The sequence below is a fragment of the Galleria mellonella genome, unplaced genomic scaffold (assembly GCF_026898425.1).
Source record: "Galleria mellonella isolate WM207_F2 unplaced genomic scaffold, CSIRO_AGI_GalMel_v1 utg1914, whole genome shotgun sequence".
NCBI lineage: Eukaryota > Metazoa > Arthropoda > Insecta > Lepidoptera > Pyralidae > Galleria > Galleria mellonella.
Window position 1 is genome coordinate 591,157 of NW_026442030.1, and position 24,151 is coordinate 615,307.

At 29.5% G+C, this 24,151-nt stretch overlaps 2 protein-coding genes across 4 annotated transcripts; both read right to left on the reverse strand.

Moving 5' to 3' along the window:
- Positions 1-2,416: 2,416 nt before the first annotated feature.
- LOC113518907 (angiotensin-converting enzyme-like) lies at positions 2,417-14,133 on the reverse strand. The gene is given in 11 exon segments (XM_052894137.1): positions 2,417-2,928; positions 4,331-4,508; positions 5,031-5,086; positions 5,783-6,017; positions 6,326-6,459; positions 6,875-7,121; positions 7,756-8,091; positions 8,554-8,659; positions 9,204-9,365; positions 9,451-9,861; positions 12,507-14,133. Coding segments are annotated over 11 exon segments (2,256 nt in total). The 5' UTR covers positions 12,522-14,133; the 3' UTR covers positions 2,417-2,552.
- Positions 14,134-14,282: 149 nt separating this feature from the next.
- On the reverse strand, positions 14,283-23,412 carry LOC113518778 (glutathione S-transferase 1-like). Of its 3 annotated transcripts, none has more exons than XM_031908255.2 (7): positions 23,002-23,412; positions 22,622-22,698; positions 20,807-20,987; positions 19,917-19,975; positions 17,745-17,886; positions 16,491-16,655; positions 14,283-14,511 (listed from the first exon to the last, which is right to left on the reverse strand). In XM_031908255.2, the coding sequence occupies exons 2-7, from the start codon at positions 22,672-22,674 to the stop codon at positions 14,371-14,373; spliced, it is 741 nt and encodes a 246-aa protein (XP_031764115.1). In that variant the 5' UTR covers positions 22,675-22,698; positions 23,002-23,412; the 3' UTR covers positions 14,283-14,370. The 3 variants fall into 3 exon arrangements, with proteins under 3 accessions (XP_031764115.1, XP_031763814.1, XP_026759566.1); XM_031907954.2 differs by having other exon boundaries at positions 22,622-22,701; XM_026903765.3 differs by lacking the exon at positions 22,622-22,698.
- Positions 23,413-24,151: the final 739 nt, after the last annotated feature.

The following is a 24,151-nucleotide window of genomic DNA, read 5'->3' on the forward strand; positions in this document are numbered from 1 at the left end:
CAGAGCCTAGAATTTCAAAAACGGATCAACTTTTTGTCAAACTAGCCGGCTCGTTTTTTATCAATGATCTATATACTTACGCACACAAAGTCTCTTGATGTATCTATATATAATTATTTAATAAATAAAATCAGTATTTACACATTAAAAAGATGAAAACAATATAAAACAAAATACATATAGATGTTATAAAGGAATTACCCATAACAATTTATCACACAAAATTGTATGAAAAAGTTGACCTGATTTTCTCGAAGCATTTGTATGAAGACACTCTATCTATATAATCTAAGCCTATACAATAGATATGTCTACTTAAAGAGTTGGTTTTATAATAGACTACCTTAGCAGAAAGCCGTGACATATTAGCTACTTAATTATGTCCTAGATAAATCATAAGTGGCACCTTACTGTAACACATTATCTAAACAGTTTAATATGATAACATATTTTAAATTCACATGCGTAATTTCAAGAAGGCGTAGACAGAGATTAAATATTGGTAACGGCTTCTTTAAAGGATAAATTATGTCTAATTGTGTATATATCCGTAACTATACGCAAATACAGTTTGATGCATGCCTGTTTCTTTTCTTTTTTTATATAAAATTGAATAGCAAATAACTTGATAGCTCATTCTATGAAATGTAGTAACCGTCGCCTACAAACATGAACTGCACCATGAATATTGACCGAATAATAATATTATATGAAGTCTCCTGATCTGCTGTAATTCCTAATATTTAGGATTCAAATGTTATGCTTTTGAACAAAATATATTCATGCAGGCAAAGGCATATCACTGCAGAAAACACAAATATGTCAGAAGTATCTTTGCAGGTAACTCTTACAAATCTGATATAAGCAATCAGATTAAAAAATAAACCATTGTCATAGAAATTCTTTTTTTCTAGTACAATGAGTTTTCTCCAGAGTTGCACTGGACCGAAAGGGTCCGAGTGGCTGACCACAAGCCCGAGGCCCGAGACTAGATGATAGTAGTTGTACCAGTTGGTAACGGCACCGCAAATCCCACAAGCCAGGCCTTTGGGGGATAATCGATTATTAAAAATGGGGATTAGTAGCCCCATTATTAGCAATACACCCTGTCAGGTTGACCTCCTCGCGGTTCCCCCTGGAAACATATCGTGTTCTATTCCAAATGGATTCATCACGACAGGCTAACTGACGTGCCTTTTCATTGTCATCTATCATCCTTCACTGATACCCTGCCAGCGTATACCGTTAGCGCAGTGGGCTTACCATTCCATTATCATCCATTAAAAAAAAGCCAGGCCCGTGGAGGCCACGCAGGCTGGGCCCAGCTAGCAAATGCCACCTCGACTATGGTCGGTTATTTCATCAATTCTGAGTTCGATTTAAATAATTATATTATATTAGATTATTTTTGCATTTTTTAATAAATAAAATGATACAATTTGATTATTTACATCAAATATAAAACAACATATAAAACATAAAATGAATATTAATGTTTTCACCAAGTTTTGACAAAAAGGCTACAGCTGTGTGTTGATTTTGTGTGTGTGTGTGTGTGTGTGTGTGTGTTTTATTTCATCGACTAATCCAAATTATTATATTAGATTATTTTTGCATTTTATAAGACTTATATTGATCATATAAATTTTTTGACAGCTGTGTGTTTGTGTGTGTGTGTGTGTGTGTGTGTGTGTTTTATTCATCGCTCATCGCTGGGTTCTATCACTATAAAATTTGATGGGTTTTTTTCTTGGTTAAACAGTACTAGTAGAAAAAACTTCTCTCAGTCTCTAAACAAATAGTGTTCAAATATTTTTTGTAGTCAACTGCGTTGTCACATTTTTCTACTTGTCAGCTTGTTTGCCATTCCAAGTTATCTAAAAACTTGACAGAGATATAAAAAATACACACATAAAAACTGACGAATTAAAAACCTTCTTCCTTCTTTTTCAAATAAAAAACATCGCACTTCTTATAGAAGTTTTAACCATTGCTCATAAACATCGATTCATGTCTATGGACATTATTACCATTACCAATTTCAAACTACACGAACAGCCTCATTGGCTTACAGACATAACAAAATATATTGTATACATATATAGTACCTTCCATGTTGCAATTCCTGAAAACTATGGCATTATCCAATAATTTCACAGTCACCCTTCAATCCAAATTACAACTATACAAATACTCGTTTAATGGTAAAAAATCGGTAGAAAAAAGGTCATATAAAAAAACTTCTCTACAAAACATATTTCTTTCTTTAAGTTTTGTAAGGATTCTAAAAAAAATATTATTTATATATTGTATCGCTAATCCAAATATCTACAACGGTTTTAATGAATAAAATAATATTAAAATGATACTATTTATAAAAAAAAATGTAACTATATAGGTACATAAAAAATTCATAGATGTATAATTATATTTATTTCACAAATTGCCACTATTTCTATTCTATTTTTATCCCGCGTTTAAGAATTTTTCCTTGGCATTAAAATTATCGTAGTTATTTCTTTAATAAGTCTTGACATCTAATAGCGACTAAATCAAACTTTTTCTTCGTGAATACCATCTACTTCGTTATTTTTAGCTTGAGGTATCTCGTTCGTCACAATATCTAAAGAACCGTTCTTACTCAATCCACACACTGCCAACACTCCAATGCCTACATTATATTTTTTCACACAATATAAAACAATAATTAATATAGTCAAAAACAAAACAATCATCCCTACAATAATAGGTGCACTCTGATCCATATCTTGGGACTCTTCACTGATTAATTTTGAATTTACTTCTTTAAGAAACTCTTGAAGGGACGAAAAATATTCCAATATACCATCTGTGGATAGTTCGGTTTCACCAGTCATAATTTTTAGTACTGTTCTCCAGTCCTCGCTTGCTCCTAATGCCATTCCGTCGCTGTAAATATTAAATATTTATTTTAATATGTACTATATAGATACAAAGTGTTCAATCTAAAAAATACTCATTAATTACGTATATATCTAGAATAATTTAAAATCATCAGTAAGTCTTATAACCATTTCAATATTTAAGTTTTCATTCATAATACTGTAGAGTTAGCTATATATCTTATCACTGACTAGTGTCAACTGCCACTTGTATATGTTTTTAAGAAACTAATCTATGTGTGTACTGAATAAGTGATACCGGTGAAAATTAGTTTTTATCTGCGAATCTACGCAATAATAAATTGGTAATAAATGTGCATTTTGTATGTTTTGCAAGGACACAACTACAGATACCTCTCAAAAATTATTACTATTTAATTTATGAAACATTTTATCTTTTATAATGTTCCCCAAAAAAAAACAACTTTTTAGGATAAAATTAGCAAAAAATTATCAACATGTCGGGTGAAAAACTAGCGGAGGCATCATGTAACATAATATATGAATGGAACAAAAACAATATACTTTTAGAGATAAATCCTTTGCTAACAAGTTGTTAAACAAATCGCTGTACTTTTGTTCAAGTGCAATAAAGAATATATATATATATACTTTTTGAAACCGATAAAAAACAATATCTGGTAATAATTTATTAATTAAATTAATAAAGCGCAATGTACGATAACATCAATCTTAAACAAGCAGCGGCTAAACCTTATACATACATCAGATACAGGACCTGATCAAGCAGCAAAAAACATTATTGTAAAATAAGTTTTTTAACCGACTTCAAAAGAATGAGGTTCTCAATTCGGTTGTATATATTTTTTATGTCTGTTACCTCATAACTCCGTCAATTATTCACCGATTTGTTTTTTTCTTATCTGAAAGGTCATACTGATTGGTCCCATAGAAATTTTAACACAATTTGTTCAGTTGCTTAGTTTTTAAATCAAAATAGTTGGATTTGTCACATTGAATTTTTTTGTGAAACACAATCTAAGATTATATAGTATATGACCGCCATTGTATATACTGTTGTCATAGAACATAAAGCATACCTACAATTAAGAGGAATCTGACGACATCCTCATTTGTTTAAATCCATCATGCAATAAAAAAGAAAATGTATATGCTCACAACTCTAATCCTTAATGGAGTAGTCAGAGATATATCTCGACTGTTGTCATAATCATGATGACAGCCTAACCTATATATATGCTATAATAAAAATCAACATACAAACATGTGTAATACATTACCCATCTTTCTTTGTCGAATGGTTAAAATACATACAAAATTGTCACCGAAGCATATGCTAACAGTGATTATAAAACATCCTGACTCAAATTATTTTGTTTATTAATATTGTAACCTTAGTTGTAAGGACAGATCTATTTATAGATTACCTAAGTAATTTTCCCGCTTCCTTCACGCCGTGTATGGAACATTGATGCAAAGGTCCCGTATGATTAGCTCGCTTGCAAAGTGAGGACATAATTTGAAATTCCAATACATGAGAGATCAGGTAACTGAGCAAATAGAAAATATAAATATTATTACTTAATATTCGATCCAGACTGTTTGTAATTTTAAATTCTTTGTCTCGTTTAAATATTTTATTTTTATTGTAATATACTCAATACTTAGCTATATTAATCAATAAGTGGATTTAATATAATAACATTGCTACGTGCTATGATATTAGCAATCCGCCCAGTTTCACAGGAGTTAATAGAATTTTTGAGAATGATTAATAGCCTATGTTACTCGCGGATAATGTAGCCTTTTATAGATAGAATATTTTTTTAAAATCGGTTTAATAATCTTAAGTTAATCCATTACAAACGAATAATTTTTTTTATCTTTAGAATGTCAGTATAAATGTTCAATGCACATAATATTTTAAATATATAGTTTAAATAATCTATTAAAATTTGTTCTATTATTTTGACCAATGTATTTCATGAAATGACATTCATTCTGCAAGATCAAGGAGAAGCAAATGATTCTAAAGGACAAGATTGAACGACAGATTATTTTAGTTACGTTAAAAAATATTATGTGATATTAAGCCATTAAAAATATTAAATTAGTAATAAAAAAAAAGTTATAATGTAGGTTCATTTCTAGGAACAGGAGGAGACACTCCGGTTTCTTTAATTCTGGAAAAATGAAAAAAATATGTTGTTGAGAAATAAAATTACGAGAAGAGAAAGCTTTTTGCGCTAGTTTTAAGTTATACTCGTATATCAAATGTTAGATAAATTAATAATAAGTACAAAATCATATACGGTAGTTAAATACTGTACAAAATTTTAATAGCCTTAATCAATTTGCATGAAATTGTAGGTCAAGGCACTTCTGTGCAAGATCAAGGAGAAGCAAATGATATGTAAAGGACAAGATTGAACGACAGATTATTTTAGTTACGTTAAAAAATATTATGTGATATATAAGCCATTAAAAATATTAAATTAGTAATAAAAAAAAGTTATAATGTAGGTATATGACGCACGCGCACGTAGCATTCTTAATATTTCAGGCGTTCATTGAACTGAAGTAATCATTTACCGGTACTTACTGTCATATACGTAAAACATATGGTGCGTGATAAATGTATATATCTAATAATATATAAATGAGAAAGAAAATCTATCTATTCACAAATACTAAAGATAGACTATAAAAATTATTATATATATAGATATAGACATAAATAAATTAATCATAGACTGGCCTAGTGACGCATCACTTTCTTTGCCATTTTAAAAATTTTACAACAGTATTTTTTTAAGTCCTTTCTAGTCACTAAATATGTGTATCATTTTTTCGTTATTTCTTGTTTAAATATTTATTACCTGAGGTCCCACCAATGTTGATTCCACTTGTCTAAAGTATTATTACCAAACACATCCCATCGCCATTTATCTAATACATAGGCATATGCCATCAACGGAAATTTTTCAAGAGCAATCCAAAGTAGATGATTCACAGTCACCTCCGGTCCAGTTTCATTGATCAAACCGAGTTTTTTGAGACTCTCAGGAATAGTCAACTGTATAGCAACAATATCTGATATCGCATCATGGAACGCTGTAAATTGAAAATAATGGAACTATATTTTTACCTAAGTATATTTTGTTTTAAAGTTTCCAATTGCTTTCTATGGCACGTTTCTACAAAATCAGAAAAGAAAAGATGAAATCAACTGTAAGATATTTAATTAATATAAATGAAAATATGCACCTACACACCAATAAATTTAATTATGCTTGTTTCTCTAAAAATGTTGTACACTGGGTTTCACATAATATTAAATATAAGGCTTAATTACCTTATTATTCAATCACAATCACAATTAAATTAATAATTTTAAAATACCCTAAATAAACAATACGTACCTGGATTTGGGCCATCTCTATAAAGTGGAGGCAGGTGCCGATAATGCTTAAAATATTGAACGTGACCTAAAAGCCGAGCCGCTCGTGACAAACCAACCACTACGTCAGTGACTTTCTCCCCACACCATTTTATCCTGGAAAAATGTATTATTTTTTTAAAACAACAATATAAACAGTTTTAATTTATTCGTAAATGCAAAAAATATGTATAGTTAACTACTATAGTATAAGTATTCCTAACATGACAGGCGTAACGTTAGAATGCAATAAAAGTATACGAAAAGCATTTTAATGAAAAGTGAACCCTTACAAATATTATAAATCAATGTGAAAGTAAGTTCATTTCTCTGTTGCCTATTTAACAGCTTGACCAATCGGTATAAAATTTAATATAAATCTCCTATATATAGGATAGAGAAATATATATATATTTTTTAATTTACACAATATTACATTAATATAATATATATTAATACAATATATATATATTAAAATTAAATATTACATAAAAATAAATCTATTGCATATTAAACAAAAGAATAAAATTACTTGTAGTTAACTCCGTCACACATATCGTGACTTGAAGGCAAACAGTTCGCAGTGGTCATTGTGTCTCTAATATTTTCGTAGGAGTCATTAGCGCTATCGAATCCCAGTGACTGATGAAACTCGTCAACTATATCGAATAAATCCTTAGAATGCATACTCTCATTGCTCTGTAATTTAAGTCTCATATGATTTGGGTATGCTACCACTTTTGGGTATATTGCTTGCCATTCTTGCGCCCACAAATTACCTGAAAGTATTATATTTTATATAGATATAAGTAAAATGCATATAAATGCATTATATCATCATCGTTATAATTTATTCATTATCCAACACCGAATACAGATCTCCCATTAATTGAATTTTTGTTTATTTTTATACCATGAAGTTGGGAAACAGGCATACAGCCCGTCTAATGCTAAACGGTTACCTTAGCCTATGGAAGAAGGAATGCAGCACTAGGGGTGTCACGTGCACATTGCCGACCCTGAAGTATCCTTATCTTGAATTAAATTTTTGATAAACCCCATACTGCGTTCTCTAGGGAAAACCTCAGCAGGGACCTCAGCCTACCCTACCCTAGCCTGAGCATTATCTATAATAACTTAAATAACTTGTTTTAATGTATATTTCTTTTTTTTTTTATTTTACTTTAAATATCAGTAGTGTATATATATAATGAAATATTTATAATGCACTTGACAAATTAAAGAAATTAGCAATTAATATGAGCAACCGATAAGCTAGGTAAACCTAATTCACCGCTTAATCCCGCTATGTCTGCTTACTAGTTGCTTTATCATGCATTATTTATATTGCAAGACCGTAAGATTGTAAGTTAGAGGAACAATATAGAATGGAAAGAAAAATTCATAACATACCTAGTAAATGAGCTGGAATTGTGTTATTGTTATCTAGCAAATCATTTTTGTAGTAAAGCTTTAATTTGGCTCTCACATATTTGTGTATTTGATCATATAGAGGTTTAATTTCATGCCATATTCTATTAATTGTTTGTACAAAGTTATCGTCTTCGAATGCATATCTCCACATGTCGCCGGCATCAGTGAAGTTTTCTGATTCTGCTACTTTATTCATTCTTGTTACATAGTCTTTGAAGACTGGTCTAATTTTCTTTCCAGTCGTATCACGGTATGCTTTCCAATAATACGATAATTCTTTTGTATCGTTACTAGTTTTGAAAATAGAAATAACATCTGTAATTAAAATAAATAGTTTTACTTGATTATTTAATGAATTAAATAATTATGAAATTAAGTTATTATTTAAGTATTATTAAATTATTATTTAATAGTTTAATAATAAGACAAACCACCTTTAAAATTTATTGTAAGTTCAAAATTAATATAATAAAATAACTCAGATATAAGTGATTAACGCATAGTTTTGCATTACATTATATTTTACATTTTTTAATAATATAATTTTTAAATTTAAAATCCCTTTTTTTTTATAAATCAGGTCATATATTTTCTGTTTTTACTTAATGGTTAGCTGGTAGAAAATGCAATACGAGATTAAACTCGCTATTTGTTCAAGTTTTGTTGTATAATAAAAAATAATATATATAAATAAATATATAATGTATATAAATAAGTAATATATAAATGAATAATTATCTCAGTTAAAAAAAAGCATTTAGGATAGTTATAACTGACCGTTCATAGTTTTAACAGATTCATCCGTATTGCATACCGTTGCATTGTATGCACATACGGTCACTCGACTCCATATACGCTGCATCATATCTATTTCTTCTCGTTGCTGAAAAAACAAAAATAAATTAATGATTTTTCCAATTTATATAAAAATAAATACTCATAAATTAAGTTATTTACACTGGGATATGAACAATTTATAAAATAATTAGAAAATATTTTAGACATAATTTTCTTTCTTATTTTAACTCACAAAGTAATGTTGTCAATATTCTTCATGCTTTGCCACGTAATAAAAAAATATATTATTAAATACTTAATTATTTGTATATCACATACATATAGTACACTGGACGCTACTATTTATAATATTTAAAAAAATCGTATACGTATAGACTCATGTCAGCTTGTAAAGACTCCATAGTCTTTATGGATCTTTGTGGATAAAAAAACCTATAATAATTGGTACAAAATCTCAGACACATTGCCGTTTTGTAAACATTTGTAATAAATTTTACATTCTCTTATCACAACTTATATTGCTGTTATTATAATTGACATTCGTGTACCATAGGCTGAATATTATTAAACTAAGAAAATATATATACCTACTAAAAACATAATGTCAGAAAATTATTATTATAAATTACCTTGCTTTGAGGCATTTGAACGTTAGTACCTCTTTCTTTTATAATTCTTAATTTTCTCTTTAATTTGGGATCAAATGTGAATTGAGTTTCATATAAATATTTTTTCTTTATTATATTCCAATACTGTTTCTTAATTTCATCCTCTTCTGCGGCAATACGAATCTGAAAAACATACAAATATCTATTTTCTTTCAACTGCATAATATAATAATAATATGGTATTAATAAAATTCATATATACATGTACCATTTTGTTCTTTTTCATTTCGTTATTGATGTCAGTAACATATGCCCATAATGATTCTTGAGATGTTTTACATACATCTAGACTCAATTTATCCATTTCATCCATAAAAGCTTCCAAAGTAATATTTTCTTTTTCTAATACATCTAATTGTTGTTTGAAACTATCTACTAAATCATTATTCTTTATTATTACTGAATTTGGATCTAAAATAGTTCTCATTGCATCGTCTAAAAACTTTTTGTCTGTGTTATCAATATCTGTCTCAATTTCGTGGCCACTTTCCTCAGACTGGTCTAATGTTCTGTTTCCCTTTTGCAAACTTGTATCTTCTGCAGATATATCTGAGCTAGGATTCGGTCGAAAACGAATACCTTTGGCCATTGTAACTAACCCAATTATAACTATTAAATGCTGTAACAATAAATTAGTTATACATATTTGTAACAAATCCTTGATGCATGCAAATTACTCACAGTTCCAATTACAGTTTTATACATAGGTAATTGTCTAATGACAGGATGCTGCACAATAATACACTATAACAATCCCGATACGAAGAATGATAAATGTAAGGACAATGAAACTAACATAACGCTTGTGGCCACGTGAAAACAATTTAAGAATATTCCATTCAATACCTAAATAATCATTTATCCTTTACTTTAATCCATATTATGGTCAATGTCATCGGTAGTCCAATATGGATAATGAAAAAGTTATCAAAAATTAACACAATATGACCAGACTTAGTAACAGATATTTCTTTAACGTAAAAATAGTAACTCCGCTTACAATATCGATATACGTTATCAAGGCACCAGTGAAAGATAATAAAGTTAAAATAAGAAAGTTAACCCATCGTGATGATACATAGGAACTAATCATGATGGTTTCCAGAGGGTGCCACGTGGAAGTTGATCTGATAAGGTATATTACTAGCAATGGAATTCTTAAACCCCAATACTTTCAATACAATCTCTTTCACCCCAATAATAGGTATTAGTGATGCACTTTCTTTTATCAAAAATATTTCGATCCATTACATATGATATAGATCCATGAAATGAACTAACATAAGTTCATTTCGTTTCCGAAATAAGCGAATAAACCTAGCTTGATGCATTGTAATATGAATATAATATATTACATCTAATCCTAATGAACAGTCTGGACTATTTTTTATCAAACCAGAGATGATATGCAACGAAATCGGGTCTAAAATTTTTATGACGGTCGTATAATAATGTAATGATCCTAATATTTTATAACAGTATCATTTCAATTACTCAACATTCATAGCTGCTTTCCTCTTTACTTCCTGTAACGCGTTTTAGGTCGTACATGTATATATATCTTATAACACTGAATGGATTCAGTGTTATAAGATATATATACATGTACTAGTTTAAATATTTAAAGTAGCTATTATACCAATAGTTAAATAACAAAATGCAAAACTTAAAATTAGATTGATAAGACTTTTAAATATTCATAAATGTAAGATTAGTATCCTCGTGTAAATGTGATAATATGGCTTCCAGTTTTCCGAAATAAAATCTATTTATTTTAATAATAAATATGATCACAATCGCATTCCAGATAGGGTGCTGTTATTACCAACAAGCTATACTAGAGGGAGACTTTGTACAAAAGTCGTTTGCTTGAGCACCTCTGCCCCATTCGTGTTTCTACCGTGAAACAAATGTTTGCATGACTGTGTTTCGGTTTGAAGTATGGCAGTAAATTTACAGGGTAGAGAAGAATAACATCTGAGTACTCAGGAATGGCAACACATGGGGGGTATCATGGGTGAAATTTTATTATGTCCATGGTACTGCTCATGTCTATAGGCGACGGTTTCCTACTTTCCATCAGGTGAGCCGTCAGCTTGTATACCATTCTAAATTGCATAAAAAAACTATTATGGAGAATGTAACACATGGGCATGTCAAATGCCTACACATCACCAAACATATTTATATCTGACATAATAGGAAAGTCCATGAGTCTACCATTTCCATTAAAGAATTAATCGGATGCTTAAGTATCACAAATTTCATATATGTCAATTTAAATTGAATATTTTTTTTAAATTTTCGTTATCGATTAGACTAACTCAAGAATCTTTGGGATAGACAATGACATTACTGCGACGATGCTCAAACGCCTAAACATCCTTTTTTACTTTTACTTTATGTAATATCCACGTGACATACTCGTAAATGTCAACTTATTAACAGTCTATTGTTAATTACAAATACAAATTTTATTGCTATACGATACTTTTACATAACTGAAACCCGAGAATGAAAATGGAACAAGTTTTATTACGATCGACAATGTTATCAGCAATTCCGGATAGTTCTGTGAATTTTATTTTGATTTCATGAAATGAATTGCCTATAAAATCGTACAAAAGAAAAAAATTATGTAGGTATCATATGTATAGATAGCTATTGTTATTTTAAAGAGTTCAAATATGATCATGTCATAAAACTGAAACAATGGTATATGTTCAGATAATAAATTTATTTAATCTTACTAATATAGACGTGAAAATTTGTAAAGATGTACAGATGTTTGTACGTTTGTTAATTAGTCACACTTAAACAGTTGCAGTAATTTGAATTAAACTTGGTGACAAGTAGGTTACATACTAAATTAACTAACTTTATTCCCTAACTAACTTAGGTAAAGTCACGGGAAGTATTTAATTAAAAATAAAAATTCATACATATTTGATTCAATTGGAATATTTAAAATTATTTGTGAAACGTTTAAATATATTTACCAGTGAGATCGAAATTAACTCTAAATTAAACATTATATCATTAGGCACATTTTATCGGCCGGCTAAATGTAAAATAACATTAGTGATAGGTGATTAAGAGAACAGACCCAATGTTCAGGTACCTATATGTAATTTGTTGTCACAATGTGTTTACACAGTTGCACCGAGTATAATAATTTTCGATTGACTCTTAGTGTGAATCTCTACAAAGTAATTATCCAAAAAAAACTTTACAGGACAATACATTAAAGATGAAAATACCTACTAATGGTTTCATCATGTTTCACACGTAAAAACAACAGATAAATATGAAAACAACTGTAGCACAACACTACATCTTCGATTAATCACGTACGAAACAGGTACATTAGCGATATTGTTTCACGAAAACTTGCCCACCGACAATGTTCCTCCAATTTCCAACACTTGTTCGTTGTTTGCGAATTCTATGTACTGTTTAATCGTTTTGTGATAGATTTTTCGAATAACAATCGAACGGTTTGTTTTGAAAACGTACAACGGTCTGCGCGACCCGCCTGCGTGCGCCGGCGCATTGTTGTGTCACAACGAAATGCCTGACTATTCAATAGCATTACATACTCGTGCAACCGGATGCTCACTGACACCTTACTATCATCCTGTATCATATAAGTCTTTGATTAACCTATTTTAAAACAGGAATCATGTAGCTTTATACTGTTTAGTGCGTAAACGGAAATGTTGAAACCTTGAATTCCAAGAGTGTAAAACGCTTTGCATCCGTTGCGAAAATAAATAGATCAACTTGTTTGTTATTTTCATTATCTAAAAATAGAAATAAAAAAATACTTACAAATTTATTTAGTATAAAATACATTTATACAAGTAGGTAATACATTTCATATATCTAATATAGAAATAAGAAAAAAGACAAGAGATTTTGAAAACCTGTAAATGAGACGAGTTAAGAAAATGAAAGAATTAAATCTTTAGCACTCATTATCTTTACCTACACTACAAGAGACACAAAAAGAAGAAGTGATTTCAAGATAATAATAAATAAACTTTATAATAATAGAATTAAATTCAGTTTGTTTTGTTCATTTCTATACCGCATCATAATTATATTTCTTTTAAAATTCGTATCATATTTATGCTTATATAGAGAATATTATTGCCTTAGTCAGCTAAATAGATTTGTCTTAGTAATTTTTGTTATGTTGTTATTATTTTTATTCTTTACTTACTCATTATAATATTATTTTCAATAAGAGGGCAACAGAAAGGGACAAAATAAGTGTACATTCTTAATTTATTTATCTTGCAAAAGCTAATGTAATATCAGAATGAGAATATAAGTAATTGATACACCATCCTGCCTTATCTGTCTTATCCCATGGATATAAGTCACTTTATACTATAGAGCTATTGTTTGTCCACATTGTTTCACTGAAATACATACGACATCTATCACAGAGTACGGACTATTTACTACAAAGTATACTATACACTTATACAGTTGGTCTCCATGGCGCAGTGGAAAATATGTTGTTTTATCCATATAAGTTCCCGGAATCGACTCCCAGTTAGCCCAATTTAAAAAAATTATTTTTTTGATTTGATTCAAGTCTTGGTATAGTAGGTTATATGCCCAGATATTCGTTGCATGGTTACTTATAACATAGGGTATCTTAGTTTAAGGATCAGACGATTGGTTTTTTAAAGATTTTTAAAATACAATCATAATTGTGTTTTAAAAAATTGCCAGTACGCCTCGAGTAATATTAAGCAAGGCGTGTAATCTTTCATATATCGTTTAATAATGCGATATCTAATGCTAGACTTTTATGAAACCTAAATACATTTCTCAAATAACGTGGAATGAAAAATGAAACAGATAAAATGACTGCACGGCTTATAGTTAAAATGATAATTATTTTCGTATTCCGACCTTCGACATTGCATAATGTTATTTAGCTTTCTTGTATACTCGTATAACTATTATTATTGACTTTTATATTATCTATAAACTTGTTAAAAATCTATCGATAATAAACAAAAATTCACGTGTTGAAAATATATTTATTCATAACTGTGACCATGATTCCCGCCAACTTTTTAAAATACTATTATGTTTTATACTAAATATTTTATTGCTTTTTCAAGAACGAATTCAGGATCTCTCCTCCTGCTCGATCAATTTCATTATATCCATATGGCTCCAAGGTCTTCTTTGCCCTTGCAAACCAATTCACCACATTTTCATATGAACTGAAATCATATCCAAATACCTGAAAATAAATTAACACTTTTAATTAATAATAATAATGTTTATTTATTTATTTTACAGCTTTCTGCGTATAATGGGACACCTAAGCTAATACCATAGAAACTACAAAGTTGTGAAGGACTAGTGCCTGAATTGTGTATTCCAAGAATCTCTATCACAAATCACCATATACTTTCCCTGGCATGGAATATTTTATGGTGATTCATTGATCAAAGTTCTTAGACTTATCTAAATAATGTATTGGTGAATGAGGAAGAATATATATAATTTATTTATTTAATGATGCATCGATTTTAAAAATATATACCTAAAATATATACGCTATCCATAAAAACAAATAATTATGATAATCATCGTCATCATTTAAGCCATTATCAGTCCACTACTTAACACAGGCCTCCCCCATAGACTCCCTTAAGAAACGATCCTGAGCCACCTGCATCTACTATATCTTTATCGATCTAGTGAGGTATAGTCCTACACTGTGTTTGCCTTTATGGAGCCGCCACTTAAAAACCTATCTTCCCCATCGACTGTTGGTGCTTCGAGCTATATTTTTTTTTTCTTTTGTTATCAATAAAAATACAAGTTACAGAATTTATGTTCCATTAGCATTTGGAAACCACGTAGGTTTATATTAATACTAAATACATTAAAATTATTTAAACTGTATTAAAACCATGCAAGAAGTATCGTTTTAATTTACACTTGATGTTGCTAATAGTAATGTTATCTCTTACATCGGTGGGTAGTTCATTAATAAATCGAGGAACCAGGTAGTCAGCCGTACGCTCACCATAACAGTTATTTACGCGAGCGCTATTGGTACAAAGTTGCTTCCGTGCGACCGCCCTCGTATATACAGCATGATTAATTTCATTCCAATATTTTTTGTTAAAAAAGTTTTCTTAAGAAATGTGTATTTAAATTGTAGATGTACAGGTAAAATATTGCAATGTCGAAAAAGACCAGTATCATCGTCATAATACTGCATCTTAATTTTGGGAGATACAATAGTTCTTAAAATTCTACGTTTATTTAAAAATATCATTTAAATAAATACTTGACAACCCATATTGAACATTCGACCAATGAATTATACAACATCAATTTTACCTTAAAGGGAATTCGGTGTCTAAGGATGACTATATTAGCCAAAAATTGTCTTAATTTGTTACAAATTTTTTCGATGTGTTTACTCCAATTAAACTTACTATCTATAGTTAAGCCAAGATATGTTTGGCTGTCTTTGACCGTTATAGCGGGGCAGCTGCAAAAGTTCCTTTCATTAGTTATATGTAGACACTTGTGGTTGTGAGCAATGATAGGTTTATATAGAGGACGAAATTTTAAATAGGGTGATTTTATGATCAAAAGTTGTGTTTTAATTGGATTTAATATCAATCCGGCATCATGACACCATTCAAGAAGGACATTGACATCAGATTGTAGAAGGTCTCGTGCTTTTTGAATATTTTATGACCAACCCATTGCCACTGCAGCTTGCTTATCCTTCGGGCTATGTTGGTCACTTTGATTATTTTACAAATATCCTCATTCCTGATTCTGCCACGCAAAGAAACTTTCGAACATAACCCTTTTTTTATCTCACTGTTACTGAGCGAAACCTTTACGTACAGGCACCCGTGTAGAGCCATGTTACGATACCATAGGTCATCACCGGCAACACGTACTGGTTAAAGAGCTTCATCTTCAAGCTTTAAGGTACTTTGGATATGATAATATGGTAAAGTAATCATCCATAACAATAAATAATTAATATATTTAAACATAATAATTTATATTAATATTTTAAAACAAGTCTTTTGTAATTTAATATAGATTAAATTTTAGCTCTCAATTTTTTTTCAAAGTTTAGATTCAAAGATCTTTTTGTTATATAACATGTAATACCTAAGATAAAAGAAGTGATTATTATGTTACCTGATTAATTCAAAAAATATTTTATTTTATACTTACATCTAAATTAGTAATAGTTACAATAATAGAGATATCAGCAATGGTAAGGTTATCACCGGCAACGAAAGCGCGCCCATCTAACATTGTATTTAGCCATCCAAGTGCCTCATTCATTTTATCAATATTCTCTTGCTCCATTTCATCTCCTTTAAACAGAACCGGTACCTGAATGAAAGCAAACTATCTTAAAAAAATATCTTGTTTTAAAGAAGATAAAAAATATATATAATTAATGATAAAATTTATAATGTATACCAAAATTAGATGTGAAATAAAACTAAAATGTGCATATATCCATTGAATGGGTAAGTCTATAGAGCCTTTTAGTAATTTGATTTTTTTTAATGAAAAGTCTGTTTCATATATATTTATTTTCCGATAACAAATTAAACAAACTTTAAATTTGACAACAAACAAGATAAACATATTCTTTCAGACAAAATAAGAAAAAAAAATAGTTATGAAATAACGAACATAAAAAAATGTACAATTTATCAATAAAAGGCGGTCTTATTTTTTTATATTTTTAAATTTGCAAAACAAGATTAAAAAATATATAATGTGCAATGTATCTAAGCTTATTTTTTTTTATTTACAGATTATATATAGTGGCTTTGCCTGCTTAATCTAGTAAAAAAAGTACTTTAATTATACTATACTATTCACTTGCGTATCTAATTTCATTCAATCCAGCCAGCGAGTAATATATAACTATACAAAGTTACAGATTTGTAATCTGTAAGTATTATTTTTTTTGTAATTGATAAACTTAAAAATTACAATTATTTATTAAAAAAATAGATTTTCTTATAAAAATTACAATAATGTAACCCAAAATATCAAAAAAATTGCCTATTAAAACTAATATAGAATATGAACTTATCTTTCTATCTACCTATCCTTGCAAACCGGGCCGGATCGTTAATAAATAATACGTAAAATCACATATATTTTAGATGTTGTAGAAGAGTACCTATGTATTGAGTGATATTTTTATATCAGAAGTCACCCTAATAAACGTAATTCATACTTTCTCATGATCAACATGTAAATACAACTATTTTTTATTTTACGTTTATTATATTAATTATAAATTACGTATTAATAATTCTTTCAATGGTCAAAAGTCACCTGTCACACGAACCATGCTATAACATGCAAAATTAAGTGCTGCTTTATCAACAACATTAACTGTTAAGTATGCCCGATATTAAAATATAAAAAATATTAATTATATAAAAAGTTCATATTTACATAAAGGTTCACATATCTTAAAAACAAAGTTCCGATATCAAAATTGAGCCGTTGGTCGACAATAGCTCTTTGCCGAGGATTTTTGGGGTAGAAAGAGTCATCCCGGCCGTAGGCATTGACCAAATATGCCATTATTGCACGACTAAAACAAATAGCATTTGTTTTTAATAATGCGTATTAAATAATATACATATTTTTTTTAATGGGTGAAAATGGACACCTGCGCTAACGGGATACACTGGCGGAACACCAGTGATTGGTGATTGATGAGAATGAAAACAGGCCAGTTAGCCCATCATGATGAATTCATCAGAAATTAACCATGATAGTTTCCAGGGGAACCACGAGGAGGTCGGCCTGGTTGGGCATATTGTTAGCAATGAGATTTTTAGTCTCCATTACTAACAATCCCTTTCCTCCCAATAATATACACATATATCGGCGCAAGCGTTATTATCTATAGCTGTGAACGAGGAAAAATTAACTTGATATTGTCTTTGTAAATAAATGTAAAATATTTTATAATAATAATAATAATATATTTATTTAAGAAAGATACAATTGCATAAGGTACAATTTACAATTTTCATAAACGCAATTGATTTTCTATTAAATTATAAAGATAATTCGCGATGAAAATAAATTAAATGATTGTATTTCCTTTTGCTACAAACAGAAATTAGAATTCTCATTTGACTATTATTTCTATTTAAATTAATGAAATAAGTGATTGTATTTCCTTTAGCTACAAACAGAGATATTTAGTATTTGAATGTATGAAACTAACAAATTAATCAATATCAATGTTTTACAATATACTAAACAATTATAACTGTATTCACTTATGTAAAAGAAAAATAAGGTATTCAAATGACTGTTCAGTATTTTTACTAGAACACATTATTAAATTAACAATTGCACAATTTTAAGGTTCAACATGTTTATAAATCATTTAATTTGTAATACTTAGTTATTTCTAGAAAGTTGTAATATAATAAATAGAATAAATATACAAAGTTGTGAAACTATGAGCGAGTTCACGAGCGCGCATTTGAATTATTTGCAAAACTAGCGCCCTCTATTTTCAACGGAAAAAGCATTCATGCAATCGAACATAGATAAAAGAGTATAAAAACAGAATATTCAGTCGAATAGTGACCGATACACTTCAGTACTGATGCCTGATAGCTATACCTAAGTGTAATTGGAAAGTAATGAAAAAAGATTGTTCAAATAAGAAACGTATAGTATGTTATAGTTACAAATAAATAAAGGATGAACCAAGACAAATAAAGTGAGGTCAGTAATACTGACATCACTATGTCAAAAAATCAGGCTGACACAACCCTGCTTCGTTATATACAATATCTAATAGTTATATACTTTCAAATTATGAATAATTTAAATCCTGTTAATATTATAAATATGAATGTTTATGAGAATAAATAGATGGATGGATGTGTTACTCTTTCACGTAAAAACTGCTGAACGGATTTGAATGAAATTTGGTACATGGGTAGGTTATCCCTAACTTAGTACATAAAATACTTTATGCAGGAGATGCCGTGGGATATAGCTAGTTATACATAAAAATAAGTATATCAGTCCATGTTATTAGTTTCCAAAGTTTTTCCTAGATAAATAAAATGTTATGTAATTTTTTTTTATATTGAATAATCATCATCATCTTCTTCTTCTTCCTACCCTTATCCCAATTATTATTTGGAGTCGGCGTAATTTGTTTTTCTCTTCCATTCTTCTCTACTCACAATTATTTCCGTAATCACTCCCAATCTGGCCATATCATTCATTAACTGTCCACTGCTGAACATAGGCCTCCCCCATAAAGAGAGGTTAGATGTTGAATGTTTTAAGTTAATTCAGGTTAGTTTTTTAAGAAGAGTGCATCTGGTTACTTTGGCGATTAGTAAAGATTTTTATTGAATAATGTCATGCTATAGTTATTGAACTAGAATTTTTTTTTAATATTTAATTATATAAATCTGAATCTTACCACTTGAAGGATCCTCTTTATAATACTTTTTAAAAGTTCATCTTATATCAAAAGACGATTAGGCAAAGAACTCGATTACCAATTTCTACAAATAATTTTCCAAAACAGTTCAAACTTTTAGTCACGAAATAATTAAAACTAATAAAATCAATACTTACCTCTCCCAAAGTATGAAGCCGTTGTCATCCATAGTTGGTATAGTGTGTTGGGGATTCATCTGAAAAAATAAAAATCACAATCTGCAAATCACTGCAATAACTTAAAAACTACTTCAATTTTTAGATCATATAATTAATAATAATCTTAAAATGACTCTTGCCTTCAAAAATTTTTTTTAATGGGTGAAAGTGGAATAGTGATCCCGTCTGCGCTATCGGTATATACTGACTGGGCTCTAGTGAGAGATGATAGATTTAGTCACTCGAAATAATTAAAAAATCAATACTTACCTGATAGGGTATATTGCTAACAAGGGGATAGTTAGACCTCATTACCAGCAATCTATTCCCCCCGCCTTTACAACACCGTGGACATGAAGCCGTTTCTCATTCCATAGTTGGTATAGTGTGTTGGGGATTCATCTTTGAAAATATAAAAATCAATATTATTCTTATTTTTCTTTATATTACATCGTCATATTTCAGTAAATTTCTTAACGTGTTTCAATTTATTATATATACAGAATTATTGCAGTTATTTTAGGAGCAAGACGTGCATTGCCTTGCCTGCCTGTGGGCTTCGCTATAGTTAATCTGGCCCAGCGTTTCTAACCATTTAAACTAAAACACAGTAATGCACGCACAGCTATTTGGCGTCAAAATTAATTAATGAAAAGAAGATACTCATACATTGCTCTAATGGCACATGTTTTTTTTAATTGCTACACTATTTATGAGATTTACCTCTTGACTAATGGTAGTAAACTGACTAAGAAACTCATGCTCTTCAATAAAAACTAAATAAAACCTTTTAAACTACTTGCGAAACAAAAACAGTACAAAGTTTGCATTCCCTTTAACTAAAATATATATTTTATGAAAATCCAAACCTTCATATATTCCGGTGTCATATGCTGACCCTCCATAATATTGGTGAGCACTAAATCCAACTCCAAACCCAGGACCTTCGCTGTCATCATTACAGCTCGACATGGTGGTGACGGTGGTAAGTAGTACAACTTGATAGGCTGGACAGGCATTCTACTATTTTTAGATCGGGCAACCGCGTTGCTGAAATACGAAGCAAAATATTATGATTTTATTAAAAGATCGTTTAGATATTTCTTTATCTAATTATTAAAACAGATGGTTGGAGAAAATTTTGATAATTATAATTAAAATTAATATAACAATGGATGTGATCATATTTCGTCGAGCATATTTGAATCTAAAAATTTAAAGGGAGTAAGTCTTCTATTTTTTACGACTGATGATAAACTGGCAACCCTGCCTCCATTATCGGTATATACTGTAGGAATTAACCACAATGGTTTACAGAGAGGGACCGTATGAAGGTCGACCTGATAGAGTATATTGCTAGCAAAAAGATTGCTGATCCCAATTACTATCAATCTCCTCCTATGTACGAGTATTTATCATCACTGGAGAGTTATCCGAGATTTAAATGGACACGCTAAATTTTAAAGTGGGTCTTATATGAATTAGAGGAATAGAATATTCAATTATAACATGACACCAAATTAGTTTAATAATCACACTTATACAACGCAGTTATGGAGAAATAGTCACACTTAAATTTATTAGTCATTAGTACACTTGTGTATTAGTATTTCATACTTAAATATTAATACAAAGGACATGGGAAAGTATGTGCAGTTTACAATGTCATCTATGAATAACCATGTACTAACCTCACGTTCACGCGATATAAGTTAATTGCATGTCACTAGTTTAGTGAGGTAAATGATAAATAAAGTAAATGGTAATATCGTATGTTTTATATAAATGGTAATGAATAAACTTGATCTCGTACAGTACCATTGCCTTTTCTTCATTATTTTTGAGTAGGCGCAATATATTTTACTTTGTACATGTACAGATACGGTGTGATCCCAATACAAAATCGGCCATCCCTTTATTTGCAGTGGGAGTCATAAGAAACAGCTAAGGAAGTTTAAGAATGGGAAGGGAGGGATGGGCAGTAGTGTCCCTCTTAAAACATCACAGTCTAACTGCGGTTGGCAACACAGCTGCCCATCCTGGCAACTACTGGCAAAACCCCTAATAGAGGGAGGCTTATACAGGACAGTTGACGGCTGACGTAATGATGACGATGATGATGTACATATCAATAAACACTACCACAATTCTTGTTATCTCTACCACTAATAATATCCCACGGTCACACCACCCCATGTTGATTGAATTGCGTTTAATTCTTAATTACCTATTGTAATAAAACTAGACTATAGACTTGGTACATTTTTACTATTTTGAAACAATATGGGTCACTATTTATTAATTTATCATATCAATGAATATTATAATCAGTTTTATTTTATTTTGGTTTAAAAATCTGTACTATAAATAATAAATGATTCAATTATTATTGGACATTATTTTTCTAACATAAGTTTAGTATTAGATTTACTATAATATCTGTTTATATATTATAATTGTAACTAGTTATATTATTATCGTCAAATAATTTTAATAATATTATTATTACTGGTAAATATGTGAAAACAATTAATGTAAAAGTTTTTATATAATTGAAATATTCTAAAGTAAATATATTTAATTACTCAATGCGATTATAAAATATATTAGTAATGGCATATTTAGTAATGGATGATTTTCAAATTGCCACCACCAAGTCATAAAGCTATAATGTTTTTACTTACCCTATGCTATTTATAATTAGAATCACGCTAATAATATTCAAATAACTTGCCATTTTCAATTTTTATTACTTTTTTTACTACTGAAATAATAAGTAAAGTTTATAAGATAAAATAATTTTAAATTAGGTATGTAACAAATATAGAATAACATACTAAAAGTAATGTATATAAATCATGTTTTTCATAATTTTATTAATTTCAATGGTAATCTAAGTTAAAAGTATTTCTTATATTATCATAGAAATAAAAATATATGGAAGCTTTAAAAAATATTTCAACAATTTAAGATATTAAAATATATATATATAAAATCATTTCCCTATCGAATTTATAGATATATAAGTAAAAAAATTGTAAGCGTACAATATTTTTCAACTCACTTTGCGGACTGAATTTTTTCGACAACAGTTTTGTCCATACATTGACCCAGTTTGAACAGAATTCTATTAACACGCAAATTAAAAAGTATTTACTAGTAATAAATAAATATCAAGTTTATTACATAAACATAGACAGTTTAGAATTAAATTATTTTTATTTACATTTAGAAGCACAAAAGCTAGTCGATTTTTATAAAAAGACAAAGTGAAATTTTACAGTTTGTAAAACACAGGGTGGTTGGTAGAATCACGATATCAACTCTAGTCTCGACGACAACTGATTTATAACAAGAGAATTATGATTGCCCTCAGTCATGTTATGTCCATGGTAACCATAGTAACGCTGGGCGGTTCTATTAGAGCTGTAAGACTTAATGATAGTTCAACTTTATGAAACCCATTTATTTCACATAACCACAGATGCCTACGCTCTAATAGTGTTATTATATATATACAGCATAATCTTAGTTCTGGAAAATTACTGAGATATAACATGATGCATTTGTTATCAAAAAATACTGCTACATATGATGTTGACGTATATACTTTATATGAAATCATATTTTATTCAACAATACAAATTTTGATATACATAGTTATTTATGAACGACGTGATCTTTTATAAAGACAATAAATTAAAAACTATTTTTTTTCTACAACTTAGAATGGCAAACAAGCTGACGGCCCACCTGATGGAAAGTGGTAACCGTCGCCTATAGACATGAGCAGTACCATGGACATAACAAAGTATACTGTTTTGCCCATGATACCCCCCATGTGTTGCCATTCCTGAGGGATCAGGTGTTATTCCTCTGTACCCTGTAAATTCACGCCATATCCCACCCTTCAAACCGAAACACAGCCATGCAATCACAACTGCTTCACGGTAGAAACACGAATGGTACAAAGGTACCCAAGCAATCGACTTTTGTACAAAGTCTTATTATTAATACTACGTGGGTGCATGGGTTTAAAAATAGATTTTATTTTGCAATAAAAAGATTTTATCTCCAAAAAGAAAAAAACTACAACATTAATAGTTATAAATATTTATATAAAAACAACAACGAAGTAAACCCTGTAGATATTCTAATAAATTAATAAAATCTACTAAGAATTGGCTACAGAATTGCATAATATTAAATCAATT